The 16,889-nt window shown below is 40.1% G+C and overlaps 1 protein-coding gene across 5 annotated transcripts in view; it reads left to right on the top strand.

Moving 5' to 3' along the window:
• robo1 (roundabout, axon guidance receptor, homolog 1 (Drosophila)) overlaps positions 1-16,889 on the top strand; it is a 222,750-nt gene that overhangs the window by 83,290 nt on the left and 122,571 nt on the right. The window contains exon 1 of one of the 5 annotated variants that reach the window (XM_085243906.1): positions 9,094-9,958. The exons of the other annotated variants lie outside the window; for them this stretch is intronic. Coding sequence (XP_085100032.1) covers positions 9,898-9,958 — 61 coding nt within the window. The 5' untranslated portion in view covers positions 9,094-9,897. Of the gene's footprint in view, positions 1-9,093; positions 9,959-16,889 lie in introns of those variants that run through there. 5 annotated transcript variants of the gene reach the window in all.

A 16,889-nucleotide genomic window follows, 5' to 3' on the forward strand; every position in this document is an offset into this window, starting at 1 on the left:
GCTATCTTTACGAGCCAACGCATAAGGAGTTCTTCGACCTCGCCGACAACCCCATGTGCTCCTCCCAGTAGAAATTACTGTAATAACTGTCAGCCGGACTGACTGGTTGATGATCTGTAAAATCATTGCTGGTTTTATTAGTGGTGATATGATTCATGCATAGTCATGTTGGACATGAAGTATAGCCAGAGACAATAATAAGCCTGTTTCTCTGAGAGTCGGCGTGAGCTGCAGGGGTGCTGTGGAAACTCAACAGTGTGACTGTGTCTCAGAAGGGCTCGCTGTCTGTGTGTGTGAGAGAGGGGAATATCACGAGGAGGTGGGCTGTAAATCTGAGCAGCACCTGCTCCCTCTACTCTGGCGCGTGGTGTGAGGTCAGCAGCACCCAGATATCCCATCGATCATATTTATTGCATTCATCACAGCACCAGTTTGTTTTGGCAGCTGATCGCACCAGGGAAAGAAAAAGAAAGAATAGGCTTTTTATTTGAGGGATGTGAATGCTTTTAGCATGAGCAGCATCTTTCCTTGCTCGGGATCTTAGAAGATCAATCGCTGATGTTGGCTCAAAGCATCCACTGTAACCGCAACTAGAATGATATTCTAAATACACTTGGAAAGTTACTATAAGAACTACCTCACAGGAAAAATATTAATGCCCCATCAATTCTCAGCTTTGTGCCACTTTAGGTTTGTGTGGATTATTGAAACAACAGTTTGTGTTGTTGCTTCACTGATCAATTTCTTTTCAAAATATAAAAGAAAGATTTTACAAACCAAACCATTTTGAATTAGGAATGTTAAGCAGTAACCGGCTATAATAAAAGTAGCTGTAAGACTCTGACAATGGCAGTGTGGGCCTGTTGGCTAGCTGAATCACTGGACTGGCATAAAATGTGGTCCTAGAAGGTTTACCTTGAGAGCTTTAGTTTTCTCTGACTTCTTACCTACCACCACAATGTAGCTTAGTGAAAACACTAAACTACAACTGGATAGCTTGTCAAGGTTTTGCAGATACAAAATTATGGCTTCTTCGTGATTAAAACTGTAAATAGTGATCGTCTCCGGCCGTCATTAGTAAATTAGGAAATATAGCTGTAAAATTAATGGCATCACAACAAGCCTTATGCATTATTAGTCAGAAATATTTGTATTTTAATATTCTAAACTACAACTGTCCTTTACACTTACCAAACTCAGGTCAGGACGTGGAGTGTGTTAGCATTTAGCCTTAAATGCTTCTGTGCTAGAGTCTCAGAGAGCTGGTAGTATTGTAGTAATTTCACAATAGTGTACGCTCAAAACTGTTAGAAAATCCACTTGTTAAGTGACAGATCAACCCTGTTTCCAGTGTCTGAGTGATTAAGGCTGTCATGTTTTTAACATGTAGTAATGCTGTGTGTGTTGTTTTATTTAATAAAAAAACAAGCCCCCCAAAAATAATCAGTAGTCATTCTGTGCCCCTCCAGCGTTTTATAAGCACTATTTATTTGTATGTGCAACATGTCTTTAAACTAAGTTTTAAAAACAAATGTACATTACAGCTCATGGATTCTGGACACCAAATATTAGAATGTCTTAGACTTCAGCAGTGCATCTTTGTAGAGCCAACAATGTAACCGATGTAAGTGGCTGATGTCATCGCCAGTACTTATGCTTGTGTTAATTACTTTGTGGTCGTGCAGTTACATTTCCAGGGGGCTGCACATCAGGCTATGTTACAGGGTTTCAGAGAGGTTTGTGGGTACGACGAACCTATGCTGTAGATTTCCTGCTGAAGTCTAAATCCCCAGTCAGGCAAACTAAGACTTCAGTGTGAATATTGTGTATAGGATCAGGAGTTTTTCACAGCAAGTAATCCAAACCACATAGCAACATATTAATGACAAACCTTGTAGTGAAAGGGATCATCTCAGATTTTCTCTTGGATAAAATCGGATCTATTTTCAGCATCTTCTTCCTGCCATATAATGGTATTTATCTCTGCCCAGCAGGAACCCTCAATATGAACTTCAAGAACTGTCAAGAACAATCTATCCCCCCTCCCAACCTTTTCTGTGCTAATGCGTTTATATTAAACTAACCATACCTCTGTAGCGAGGACATCCTTATACCCCACTTAGCACAACTTCACTCCCTCCAAACATTGCTAACAGAGCTGTACTTCTTTTTTTTTTAGAAATAATTCATTTGGGATATGGTATATCATGTTTAGGTGGAAACTATCTTTCTAACTTCCTGCTAACTTCTAGCTTGGCTAAATCTTATAAAGCCTATTTTTCTTAGATGCCTGGTTGTTAAAACAGGTAACACCTGTTTTAACAGGTGAGAGAGCAGCCATGCTACTCACTTTTTGGAGGTGAAAATTTTTATTTCTGTTTTTACCTCTAAGTGGTGCCTCAGACTTTCTATGAATTCTGGGAAGTAAAGGAGCTTTTAGATTTTTTCTTACTTACTTTTTTCTTACTACTATTATTTGTCTTATTTCTTAATCAGATTTTCTTTTCTCTATTTTATCTCTTGATTTTTTTAAATGCATAGCTCTTTGGTCAACAGTTGTTGTTTTCAATGTGCTATATAAATAACTTTGACTTTGCCTATCTGACAGTACTTCCATCTTAGCTGAACTACTGCTTTTCTCAGTTAAAACTTGACTATTTTTTTTAAAGAAAATTACCTGAATGTGGGTAAAATGAGCAACTGCTCTTGACATAGACGCACTCCAGAACATTCTGAATATATGATTGCCTATAGCAATACTTTTCCTTATATGTGACTTTCTTTGTACAGGTATGCCGTATCTGCAAACCAGTACCTACAGAGTTGACTCAGTTGGACATAAGAGTCAAAACCTAAATATACTGTATCAGACAGCTGCAGTGTGTGACTTGCATAAAATGAATCTGACCAGGAAATGATTGTTTATGTTTCCACCTAAATTAAAGTCAGATTGCTGCTCCACTCTGGCTCTTGTTTTCAATCTCACTGCCATGTGATTGGCTGAGGTCCAGCAGTGATAAGAACAAAAGAATCTCTTGGCTCAGTTACTGAGTCCTACTGTCAGTCATTAAAGCTCCTGTGTCTCTAAAGCAATTAAGCCAATTAAGCATGAAACACAATGCTGCTTCTTTCTTCCGTTGTGCATTTTTATGAGGGAAGGAGTGAAGTTTTGGTCACTGAACAAGCTGCATTCAAGGAAAATAAGAGCATCCAAGGACAGCCAGAGAGGCCTGTACTGTTCAAATCTTATCTCCACGTGATGCAAGCACAGTCATGAATAAAAAAAAAAAACAATCAGATACCATAGTGAGCGCTGCACAGTAATCTGAACGCTTGATGTCTTTCCATACGGAATGTGGTCTCGCAAGACGAGAGTCTGAACAGAAGCGACTAATCAAAAATGTTCGGACAACAGAAGTAGAGAACATTCATGTTAACTTCCCCAATGTCTGTTGCTGCACATATTCCAATGTCTGACTGTATTTTGATGTCGCTGCCAGCGTGTTACGTGATAGCTGGGTTATTTTAATCAGACTCCACAGGCCATGTCGAGGCTGACGCTAAACAGATGCTAATGTGAGGCCCATTAAAAGACACAGGGAAAGAGGGATTCAGTGTGCGCAGGCAAGCGGAAAAGCAACAGCCTGTTTATCGCCTCATCCTGTTTTGTGTTCCAAACCTCGTTGTGGCATCCTGCAAAGCACCCCTTCTTTCTTGTCGTCAGTGCCCACCCCGGCCTCGCATTTCTTGCAGCAGTGTCATGCATGAGGACATTCCCTGAACAGAAACACATTTGTTCTGTGATTTTCTTTTAGTGGATCTCTTACTTTTTTTTTTTTTAAATGCCTGAACAAAGATTCTATAGTAAGAAGACAAAAACTCTTACTCTTTTCTTCAGCTTTTGTTACTTGCAGCTTTGCATCTTGCTTTTTTGTTTTGCCTGTCCTTTTTTTGATTCTGTGATATTTCTGTCAGTAGAGAATAGCAAAAACATTTTGGTCATGTCCAGTTTTAAAAGGCTTTTTGGCTTTTGCCTTGTTCCTTGGCTGCACGTTAGTGGATTAACTGTATTTATCCTGGGACAGAGCCCAGAATGATACATTCTTGGGCTCTCTTGTAGAGCTGATGTTCCAGTGTAATTGTGCATAGTGGAGAGGCATCACGAAATGGCCTGACAGCTGCTGAGGTTTCTGTCATAGATGTTCCAGAAATATGACATGACTGCACTTACTGCACACTGAATAGTGTCAGGGTCTAAATATGGCTGATTTGAGACTAACTAGACAGCTGTGTTTTTAATTTGATTCATTGTTTGGCACCGTGGCAGTCTAACTCCTGAAGATGTGTGCACTAAACTCTTGTCCACACTGGTTGATGAGCCTCCCCCATTTCATTGATATGTTAATGTTTTTGACTGTTCTGTGGTTAAACACTGCAGTAATTCTCTTTACGGTAACTGTAGTGAAATTCTTATGATTGTACACCTAGTTATAGTGTGGTTGGTGCTCCTGAAGCTTTATCACCCCCTCACCAACCAATCAGAAATGATTTGTTGCCACAGTGACACAGTAACAATAATATCATCCAACTTCTTCAGGACCCTAAGTCACCTCTTCTTTCCACCTCACATCAGTTCTTGTCTCCCACTCCTTCCACTGAGTCTGTCATGCCTCCTAAAAATCAAGTTGTCTCAAGAGAAAGAAGAAGTTCTCATTGTAGGATCCATGTATGATGAAGCAATCTTTATTCAACATGATATATTCTGCAGGTTCAATCCAGCACATATGCAACACTTACTTTGTTTTACGTTGTTAAAAAAAAGGGGTATTTCTGCAAACTGGCACAGGAGTTTTATGAAGTCCAATTTCATATCTTTAATTGAATCTGTTTTAAGTCCATCTTTTGCTTTGTGGTGACTAGAGGACATGGCTTTTTTCTGGTCTTCTTTTGTTTATTTCATGGAGCTTCAGGTCTGGATCTGAGCATAAAGCCCAGAGAGACTTGACCTTGCTTGTCAAAGGACATTTCTCTCCTGACATCTCAGATATTCTCTTTGATTTGTGATGGGCTACTTGTGCAACTGTAAAATGCATTACAGTCAAAATCAGGAGCAGGACAAAGTTTCCCTGGAGGTGTTTGCTGATTGTCTTGTAAAATGCTATGAGAATCCATTTAAACAAGTCCTTTTTTCTTCAAGTTGTTCGTCTTTATCTTTTGAAAACACCTTGGGGTTGTGCTGTCCACTGCTAACTCAAGGAGACTGTAAATTTGAATTGTTGTGTTATAAAAGTAGCACAATGAATAAATAAAAGGATGGCTCTGCAAGGACACGACATGAATGAGAAGAAGCTGACTGTAGTGAATGTGAGGCGAGTAAAGTATGGTAACAGTCCAGCCGAAAAGCCTGTGAAGGAAACTCAAACATACTGTACCTGTGGTTCCAAGGTGACTCCAATTGCAAGTCTGTCTCTGTTTATGCCTCAATGGATTTAGGAGTAACAACGCTAGCCTGTGGAACGTTAAATCCCATACTGCATCACTTTTCTGTCTTCTGGGAAAGAGTGTTGTGTTTGCCTCTCAATAGGGAGCATCTTTTTGAGGGGGAAAGTTTTTGTCTTATGCGATCTTGTTTGGTGTGCTGGCGAGATGGGAATGAAAGCCATTAAATAGTCTTAGTCAGAAAAAAGGGGGATGTAGGCTCCCTTGCTATAGCCTGCCTGTGTTTCACCCCATCACCTCTGTGCTGAGGGGGCCTAGGTTTTGTGAGGAGGCCAGCAGAATTGAAAAGACGCCCAGCATGTAGTCAACAGGATCCCCTGTGCTGCTGCATGCATAGAAACATCATAAGAAAAGACAGAATGTCCACAAACTCCTTTTGAATATTAAAAAGAATTATCAGAGAAAGAAAAGACTGGGAAGATGAGAGAGAGTCTCTCCTTTGAGCATTGGGATGAAGAGATGGAGAAGGGAGCGAATTTCACCACGCATATTGTACATAGACTTGCCCTCATTAGGATCCCATCGTACTCTGGGGCGAAACATTGTCCCTGGATTTAGGAGGGTAGCCAAGACTGCAGGGGTTTATGTATTTTGGCAGATCTCAGGAGTAGCAGCATGAAGGACTGGTGGGAAGTGCGGCAGTGTTTGCAAGTTGTTGCTTTGGAGAATTTGGATTGCATTTTTATTATTTGCTACATTTTAAGGAGTGTCTTTTATCTAATTGGAGCAGGGATGAATTAAGGCGTGTTTGTGAAATTTCCTTACTTCAGTAGATTGTTTGAAAGGTGTGTTTTTATATGCACATCTACATTACCCTGGCTCTGTGTTGTGTAGACTCATCGCCATGCAGATTGTTGGTTTGCTGGTGATGGTGTTTGCAATGTTGGTCATGCTGGGAGTCCCTAAAGACCATAAGGGTCCACATGCGACCCATCGCCTATCTGGATTACAGAAGTCCCATTGGTGCAAACAGATGCCAAACAATCCTGAACTTCACAGAAAACATCAGACTTTGAGGCGATTCCACAAGTGTAGCCAGATCTTTCACAGTAAGTACAAAACTGCAATGCCATGTAACTACCAGTTGAAATTTTTGACAGGATCAAAAAGTAATTTTAGTTAACAACTGTTAAAACATTATTTGGAGCACTTTGCAGTCTGGGAGCGGGTGTTTTTGTGTCCTTTTTTACCTCACAAATTCTTGGAAGATGTTTTGTAGGAAACGTTAGGCTGTAGTGTTAAAAGCTCTCAGCTTGGCTCTTGCCATCACAGCCTTGATATTGTGTCACTTTTTTTCCCTTTGCTAGTCTAATCAAGGTTATAGAAGGAAGTGTGAGGACAAAGAACCTCCATTTACAGAGCTCAGTCATCATAACTTGTACTGGCTCTTTTCTTTTCTTGTCTTTTCTTGTCTTTTCTTTTCTTTTCTTAACAACTATTGAAGAAGAGTGAAGAAAGAAGAAAATAAACTACAAGAAGACAGATTACAAAAGACTTTAATGTAATTTGACCATATTTAGTTATTGTCCTGGTCCTGGTTAGAGTCCAAGAATGGCATAAAAGCATAACGGCATTTTATTGTTGGGAACAATTTTCGGCCTCTCTTGTGTCATCTTGGGAGGGGGGGGGGGTCTCCTTTTTTGTAGCTAATGTGAAAAAAGACATAAGACAGCCCTATGAGTGATCTGTGACACAGATAACTGTGTCTGCTATGTGAAATTCAGTTTTATACCTACATTTTAGTCTTTGCTGGGCAACATCTAGCCATTAAAATACTCACGTCCTCTTGTAGCAGTCAGCATTTTCATACACCCTCCTGTGTTGATGGAGCTAACCATGAACTTAGCTGATAATTGCTTCTATGTTACTGTCATCTGCTGCTGGCTAGAGGAAATTTTACTATTCAACTGGTAGTGATCAACTGAACAGCCACTTTAGAGATCCAGGGCTGCAAAAGCTTTTAGGAAAACCTGGCACAAGGATGGAGTGAGAATGGAGTGTGTAAAAGTGTAATGTAATGCACACATGGATGAATGAGAAACAAAAACAGACTGCTCTCTTAATATGTCAGTCATGTGGAATTGTTCATCAGCAGGAGTGAAAACTGGGGCACAGAGAAGGAAACAATCAAAGCAGCGAAGGCTTAAAGTAGATCTAAGAATATTTTTTTAAATTTAAGAATGCAGAAAGAGGTGTTCTAAACCATGCGTGTTAGAAATATTTTTAATTTATGTATTCATAATAATATTTTTACCATCCAAAATGCTGTCATGGTAAAACAGAAAGGATTGTTAGGGCTTGTTATACTCTGTTTCCTTCCCTCTAATGAAGATGAACGCCTTATAACAGTAATCACAGCAAGCCAGTGTGCTCAGGTTTCACAGTGTGAACACTTCCTTGTTGTCTGAAAAAAGCTGGGGCACATATTTCAGTGCCAGGTGGTAATACTGCCACACCTTCTTTCACGAAAGCAGACAAAGCAGTCGTTGTTGGATTATTTCACATAGTGTTCACTGGAGGGCGCTGTGTGGTAACAAATGCTCAATTGATCCGACACAGACGCTCTGATCTAATGTGAGGCAATGTGTCTTTCAGTGGCTCTTTTTTTGCTATTCCTTTTTTTTTTCTTTCCACATTTTGGGTCTTCTAATAAAGTATATAGTATATCCTGCTGAGTTGTAATTTATACATGTTAGACAGCTACTCGCTGTCTAAAGTCGTCATGCCTACAGAAGTTGGGATCTATAAACTGCACTGATTTGACCATAGCGGAGAAATCTCACAAAAAAGGGGGCGCGGGACGACACATTTTATATAGGTTATTCTGTTGTTGTTGTTGTTGTTGTTGTTGTTTTTGTTTTAAGGAAATGATAAGCTAGAATATAAATACTGTCAGAATTCAATTAACTATCTGTGGTCATGGACGGTGCACTTTGTCGCAATAACTGTGAGCTGTTTTCTTTGGGTTTATATTAAAATGTATTCATACTGTTTCTCTGAAACGGTGGAAAGGCTGGGGGTATTTGGAAAAACATGTTATGAGTTCAGCTCCCAGTCTCAGCATTTAGCTGCTTGGACTGGAGGACTACTGTTTTACATGTACTGTAAAACAAAGGGAGTTTTAAAAACAGTATTGGATATTTAAAGAAGAGATATTTCATCCAACTCTAGCCTAATGCTTAAAATGATTAAAATAACAAAATTTTATACCTAAAGTAGTTTATAAAGTTGCATAATCACTGGTCTAAGAAACCATCGGAGGGAAAACAAAACCTTAAAGTATGTTAAACCCATTACAGGGACTACTAACTATGAGTTGTGAAAACATTATATTAAATCCCTGTAGGAATAGCACTGGAATCGGCTGTTGCATGTTCGTGGTCAGGAGCCACAGAAATAATAAAACACATATCCGGATAGACTAGCTTTCTAGGGTTTGTCTCATGACTGGACATACTGAAAGAAATTACAGTAGACTGCCAGTTGTCTCTGTGAAACTTTGCTGCTCGGTGGGATCCAGGCAGGAAGAGGTTAAATTTCCTCTCTGCGAAAGATTCGGGTCTATGGAGGGGGTAGAAAGGCGCATACCAACTGACGAGGCATTCCGCTTTCCTTGAATGAAATCCTGTGAATATGAATCCGTATTCCCCCCCCACTCGCCTGAAGTTCGGTGTCTGCGACGCGCACAAGTGATAGGAGTTGCAGCGGAGGAGAAACGGGGGGGAAAGTGATGGAAAAGTTGCAGTGATCTTGTGTCCGGATCCGGTGGATGAGAGAGGATAGGACTAACTCGCAAAGTTTCCGATCTCAAGTGACACATTCAGAACTGGAATGAAATAATGTGACTGCAAGCAGTTTAGCGTGGACTCTGGCGACCGCTGGCGTGATTTCACGCACTTTTGGACTTAAGTTTTGCTTTGCGCTGGAATTATTACTTTGCTACTTTTTTTGCACAAAGGAACTAAACGATTTAAACAACACATCCTGGTTGGTCAGTGAAAGCAGCAACGGGATGAATCCAAAGAAAGGATAAAGCTCTGCCACTTCTGCGCTGAGAGATTCTAGCACACATTTAACACATGCTATCATTCAGTTGAACTGGACTACTGGAACAGAACATGTGTTGAAATCTCGGACTGTTTCTGGTTTATTCTTTCCCATCTCAACTCCCCAATTTCACCTACACCAAGAAGCCATATCAGGCTCGTGTTGGACTGATCTTGGACTTTTATCATTTGCGTTTGGGACTCACAAACGAAAATCAGTGTGTTTGTTTTTAAACTGTGGATTTTAAGCTTTTTCCCTTTGAGTGCAGTTTGACATGAAGAAGCGGATGCCTCAATTTTTATTTATATAATTTGGATTATACGAGAACATTTCTCACAAGAGAGACGTTGAATGATGTCTCCAACTTTAATTGGATTTGTATTTCTGTTAGGAATTCTCCATGTGTGCTCAGGTAAGTCGTTGGTAATGATTCAAAGTAATCTGCTAGCCTTTAACTGGGGTTTTACTAGCTGAAATGAAAAATTCGGGGAAGAATTAAATTCAAGTTTTAATCTTTAATTTTATAAAGGCCGTTTTAAAATGATTTAAGTGACAGTGGATGCACAAACGTATTTGATTTAGGAGCACTCCGTGCAGAATGGTTTCTGCACTAATGTAGTTACAAACTTTACCAGAAATAAGTAAACACATTTTGAGAGCTGGAGTTTTGTTAGGAAGTGTGTTGTAGTCATTGCTCTGCCCTTTGTAAGATGATCCTATTTTATTAATGTATTTTCTTTCACTTTCATGCTTTGAAATGAGAAAAGTACACGAAACGGTGATTTTTTTTTTTTTCTTTCACCACAAAAGTCAACATCCAGGGTAAAGGGGTTGTCTTAACTTTTAAAAGCTGAGCACACATAAAGTCACACATAAAGTGCTGAGGCCGTATGGGATGAGTGGAAAGAGCAGCTATCATCGGTCATACAGACAGCACATGCCCCTATGGGGAACATGTTTCTATGTATGTCAAGATTCTCCCCCTGGACCACGATTATTGCTGAGTGCAACACTATTTTTATGCTTATAAAATTAAAATCAAATCACAGAGATTATTCTCTTTTCTTTCTTTTTTTTTTACATCGGTTGTTTTGTAATACAAATGTATGCAACTCATGTAGAACTACAACAGTTTTAGGTGTCTTTGTTGCCTAATCCTGCATTACCCCCCTCCCATTATCTTTCACATTTTGTTTCTTCTCACCCATCACATGGATCTCTTTATAGAGTTTCTGGACCGTGCTAGCTGGGGTTTCCAGGTCAGCTGCTTCAGAGTTGAGAAGAAATGCTTACCACCTCATTTTAGGACATTAAGAGGAGAGGGTTTGGAATGGGGACATTTTGTAGACAAAGAACTGCACAACAAAACAAAAAAAACTAGTTATCAGAACTTCTATACAGGAAGATGCTCAATATACATTATATTTGTAAAGAAACTACTGTGTCAGAGAAATAGCAGTGACATTTGAACCCTTTACTGCAGTTTACTGTTGCTACTGCACACCTCATTACCTAAGTAATAGTCAGCAAAACTCATACTCACACTTAAATGACTTTTATTAAGCCTTAAAGTGACCTATCCCCAATAAAATATCCAGTTCATTCCCTATAAGGTCTGGCAGCCCATATTCATCCATTTTTTGATTCAGTGTTTCTGCATTGAGTTATTTGAACCTCTGACTTGTTTCATGCAAGTTTGGCCATTGTTTATTGTATGGTGATGGGGAGAGCTTGTGAACCTACAAGAAAATATTGTAGCACCTAAACAGGAAGTCAGGTCAGAGGTGAGGGCTGAGAACTGAATCTGCTCCGCCCTAAGCTGGCTCCTAAGCCAGTAATGGTCCCGTCCTGTAGGAGAGCAGAGTTTCCAATTACTCCCGTCTGTGAATGTCTCGGGATGTTTTCTGGGGAGAGATGGACTGGACAAGAAATACTATAATGACTAGCCCTGGTTTAGACACAAGTGTCAGGAAAATTAGATTTCATGCCACTTCCCAGGAAAAAATATTTCACATTTGCCACTAATTGCATGGCTGAGAACTTTATTCTGGAGTAGGGAATATATCAGATCCCTTAAGCAAACTCTCAGTGGCATTTAGTAACATGTCTTTGTATCCTATTCTAAACGTTCAAGATTTAGCCTGGGTGAGAGAATATATTTTTAATACTTCTTGTATCTATGAAATAGCAAGTAAGAGATAAAATGACCTTTGCCCTGACAGACTTGTGATGACTTGCTTATTGCCGCTTTGCTGTGTGTGAAGGGTGTAAATTGATACCTCCTTCTGTCTTGTCTTGCCCTGTTATCAGAATGATCTGTCCTCCTGCTATACACTAAATGGTTGTTATCTCTCCTCCAAGTGCTCATCAAACCTTGCACTCGCCTCAGAGGTGCCATTCAGATGAGGGCAAGAGGTGGCTCTGCTTCTCACACACAGAAAGATGCTATGGATTACTCTGAGGAAATAAGGGTTGTTAGAATGATATATATATATATTAACAGGGAGGCTCTACCTTTAAGGCACATATCAGACTTTCCTCTAAAAGTTGGCTTCTATGCTGTTATAAACCCTTGGAGTGATTACATCCAGCCCAACAGAGTGCCTAAGTGTGAATGTGTAGTCATGCTGATAAAAACATAGACAGTGGGAGTGGTACCACCTCGGTAAGCATCTCCAGCCCCGGCACATTCAAGCTGTGGAGGTCTTGACAAATTGACCCATAAGTGCTGATAAATCGTGGAGCACTTCCACCTGCTACATCACAACATTTCATATGACAGGACACAGCAGGTTCCAGAGCCAATTAATGGCCAGAGACCACAGGTGAGACGTATCTCTGTCTCCTGGCTTCTTACCACATGGCCTGGAAACATGCTCATTAAAGCCAGTCTTTCCCTTACCCATTTCTCTTTATCAGTTCTGTGAAATAGTGTTTAGGAGTTGCTTCAAATGGCCCCAAAATACAAATAATCATTTCACTGCAGTTTACTGCATGTGGCGAATAAAATATGATGAAAATTTGATGATGATGAAATAATGATTTATCTGAGCGTTTAACCTTCTGAACTGATTTTGGGTAAGCAAAGCAGATTTCTTAAGAAATTTGAGTCTCGAGTCTGTCGTGTCACCTCTAAAAATCTCACACCTGCGTGAGATGATGGTGTCCATAAAGCTGTAGCTCCATAACTTCCACTAATACACTTTAATCTGATCCTAATCCGAATCAAACTGGGTTTTACACCCTAAGATCCGGGATTAGGTAGACTTTGGCTTAGTGAAAACACATGGAGGAATGTGGGAGGCCAGCGAGTGTGCTCTTCCTGTCCATGAGAACTGTGGCTAACTCATTAATGACCGACAAGATAAACATTTCAAAACAGTTTGTTTGAGGGCAGATAAATTAGGCAGTGACTCTTGATGATCTGCCTTCCCTCGGCTGCTCTTCTTTTAATGACCTCAAAGGACTGCTTAATTGGATTAATTAACAAATCCATCTGACGTCAATAGTTTGTAATTTGCCGTGGCTGCAGCTCAACTGATACGGATGTCTGCAAGGAGAAATGGAGGATTTAGATTAAAAAAAAAAAAACCTGAGGAAGATACTTCTCAATGTCCTTTGTGTCAACTTCTTGGTATTTTAAGTACCACAGGAATTAACGGCTGTGTCTCACCAGGATTCAGTTTAGACGGTGTGAGTTTCGTAGAGTATTGCTCGCTCCATGCTGATAATGTTGTCATGACTTACTTAGCAAGTATCACTTTGTCTGTCAAGTTGTCTGTCGGTCTAAGCCCCAAAAACGTATAGCCAGACAGAGATAAGCTGTCTACACTAAGAATACTCTGGAACATAACTTCATATAAGTCATATAAGCATTTTAGTCTGCAGCTGGCTGATATTTGAAGGCAGCAGGCATGTCTAGGCTATTAGACTCCTGGGCCAATATAGTTAATGCATCTTGTTCTGTCGGTTGACGTGGAGGACAAACATTCCCTCTTGCCACTCGGTCTAAAAGTGATGAATGTTGTGTCCTTATAGGATGAACGGTGTTGTCTGGTTTCCGTCCCATTTCACAAATGGCACCCTTAGAATTCCCACAGCTTTCTGTTATTAAAAAAATATAAAGACCTTTTTTGTTTCCTACAGAGCCCTACAAGTTACATTTGATTCTGTATCACACATGCATGCTTTTTTGATCTATCCTGAATGTATTACTGGTGTCCTGATCATTTCAGTAATATAGATGTGATCAAGAATAAAAGACAGGCACATGGGGCTTGTGTTTGTGTGGGGTGGCAAAAGGGGCTTAAGAAATCTCTTCATCCTTTTACCCATCCCCCACTTTTTTTCTTTTCTTTTTTTGTTTTGGCCCAATTTTTTTAAGACTTGCCTTTTTTGTGACTGGTCAGTGCAGAGTCTTTCTTAAATAAAGCAGGCCGACACGCAGAAAAAGCCTGTGGGGAAGGGACGAGGAGGCCGTATTGTATTGCCTTAACGGGGCGATTGTAAGGCATGGAGGAGGGGAAGAGAATAGTTCACCAGAGACTGAGGGTGTGTGAAGAGAGGAGTGCAGCTACACACAAAGGCTACCCTAGGGTGTTGAAGGGGGATGGAGGGAGGAAGAACAGAGGACGAAGGGGAGGATGGAGCAGTCAAACATACCACGATACGCCAGCTTGTGGGAATACTCTTGATATGGCTCCCTGTGCGCACATTGCATATTCTTACTGTTCCCTCATGGCACTGCTGAATGTGCTGATTAGGGTGATAGAGGTGGTAAACTGTGAGTTGGGTTTTTTAGAGGAGGACATGTGGGGACAGGTGAAGTTGATTTTTAGAAGTGCTGAGTAAATTAAAGATCCTGGAACAAAGCTTCAGTGGTGCGGTGAGGGTTTGGTTTGGTTTTCGGGCTGCATGGCCAACATCCCTCACGTGTCTAACATTTGCATGCTCAGGAACTCTCACAGGGCTTGCCCTGGGCCTACCGTTTGCTGTGGCGGTGAAGCTGTGCTACCGTGGGGTGCTCTGCCTTGTGCATTTTAAAAAGGTTCAGACCTCCCTCCCTTTCATTTTCTCCACTGGGGAGACTGAGAGATGGCATTGAGGACAGCCTTTCCCTGTATCCGTCTTTTCTTTCTCACTCCCAGAGCTCAGGCCTCCTCCCAGCCTCTGTGACCATTCTATTACCCTCTCATTTCAAGGCCTGGATACACTTTTGAAATGCTAAACCTCCCTTTGGTTATAACTGACAGGGGAAAATACCATTAAAGAGGCTGAGAGGAATAGATTAAATTAGCAGTTAAAAGAGAGACTGCTAATTAGTTGATTAATGTATTTGGTTCCTCCCCCTCTCAGCTATGCTGCCACTGTTAAGATTCAAGATTCCCTTTGGTGACAAGGTTGTCTTCCTATGTCAAACATTTTTTTTATTATTATTCTGTTTATTTTATGTTTTGAAACATTTGTTATCTATTTATGCAGTGCAGATTCATGATTAAAAGCCACTCTTATTGTGAGTTCTGTCAGCAGCTAAATCTACTGGTTCCTGGGGGCTAATTCTGTCACACAAAAGACAGTGATAGAAGTAGGAGGGGTGCACTTTATTTAAGGGGAAGCACTGAAAAACATAATTAATGGGAAGGTGACCTTGAAACTTACTATTACAGGACTGCTTTTGGAGCCTGTTCTACCATTCAGCAGTAACCATGGTGAGGAGGCTTCAAATAACTGGGTGATTTTTTTTTTTTTCCCATCATGTAAATACACTGTTGCTCTGAGTTAAGAGATTAACTTTAATCCCAGCCCATTATCAGCCTCACATATTTTCTGGGAATTGGTGACATTATTTTTTCTGAAACCTGATGTCACCATTGAATCTCACACAAAAACCCCAAACTGTTTTTTCCTCTTATTTTCTTGGTTGATAATGTGTGAAGTGCCACAGTCTCTAAAATGTCCAAATGCTATTGAACTCTTTGAACAAGAATAACGCCTTTTAATTATGTGTAAAGGCTCCGAATTTCCCCTCTTTCAGAAAGCTTTTACTTCTCAGTTTCGAGAGACTTGCAAATCTGCTTCAGTTCTTCTGTAAAGAGTTCAGAGTCCTTCAACTGTGTGATTGTTTTGCAGTCACCTCCCGTCTTTCCTTCTGATGTGCCGTCTTTTGCTTAAACCATGAAAGCTCTAATTGAATAACAATTGTAGGTACTCTGTGAAAGACAGCTTCCTCAGCGTTTAAACATAAGATTGCTTTGGTATTTGTCTGTATGTCAGTCAGCAACTCTCAATGGTGAGCTTCATACTTCTGACTTAAAACAGGTTCATTGTAGGTTTAGGGCCTCATCCCCATTTCCCTGTTTGCACTTTGCCTTGAAAGATTCACCTTTCCTGCCTTAGAAGTCATTAATGTAGAAAGGCTTTACTTCCTGCTAAAATGTAGTCTTGACAGGTTGTCTAGCCAGAAAATACTACAGTTCTTTCTTCACCTCTACACAGCGTACAGTGACAATGATGGGAATACGTTGAGCATCTTAGACAAGACCAAAATAATTCAGAACTCTTCTTCCATTCGTAGCTTCTAAATCTAACTAATGTTCAATTTAGCTGCAGTACTGTGCAAAAGTCTTGAGCGACCCCTTATTTCTTTATTTTTTCTTTCAACGAGCCAGACTTATAATTCTCTGGTCTGGTCAGGCTTTCTGAAGATCTTTTAAAGTTTGGCCATTGGCTGCTTTTTCATTCATTTTAATTACAGTCCTTGAACCTGACCATTTTCCTTTCTTTCTTTTTTTGGTTTGTTGTTGTTCGTTAAATGACTTAACAGTGACCTGTGGAGCATTCAGCATAAAAAGGAATCTAACTAACGTTGAACCAGTGTGGCATCCTGATAGACGATGGCACAAAAGGCAGCCAACATCCAAAGGAGAACTTTGAATGTCCTGAATAACTATTCCTGAAGACTTTTTAAAGAAATTACAAGAAAGTTTGCCTAAAAGACTTGGAGTGTATTGAAGAATACGTTGGCATTGGTCATACCAAATATTGACTTACAAGCTTGTTAAATTTTACAAACTCAGTTTTTGTTTTGTGTGCTGTATTTTCATGTATATTTCCACACGTTTCCACATATGGTCATATTTCCCGTTATCCTAACAAAGGACTTTCACACCATAATGTATTGCACTGCATATATGATGAAGTACTGTCTGAAAATCATTATTTTGGCAGTTCAACAGGTCACTTTTAAAAGAGGATGTTGAGTAGACCAGTGGCAGGGCATGATGTTAAGATATACTCAGATATACTTTCTCTTTTCTTTTTTCTTTTTTTAAATCATCCTAAAT

This window comes from Mchenga conophoros, linkage group LG14, assembly GCF_057382185.1.
Source record: "Mchenga conophoros isolate Kocher_MC1m ecotype Shallow Benthic linkage group LG14, M_conophoros_male_GT1.1, whole genome shotgun sequence".
In the NCBI taxonomy this organism is placed as follows: Eukaryota; Metazoa; Chordata; class Actinopteri; order Cichliformes; family Cichlidae; genus Mchenga; species Mchenga conophoros.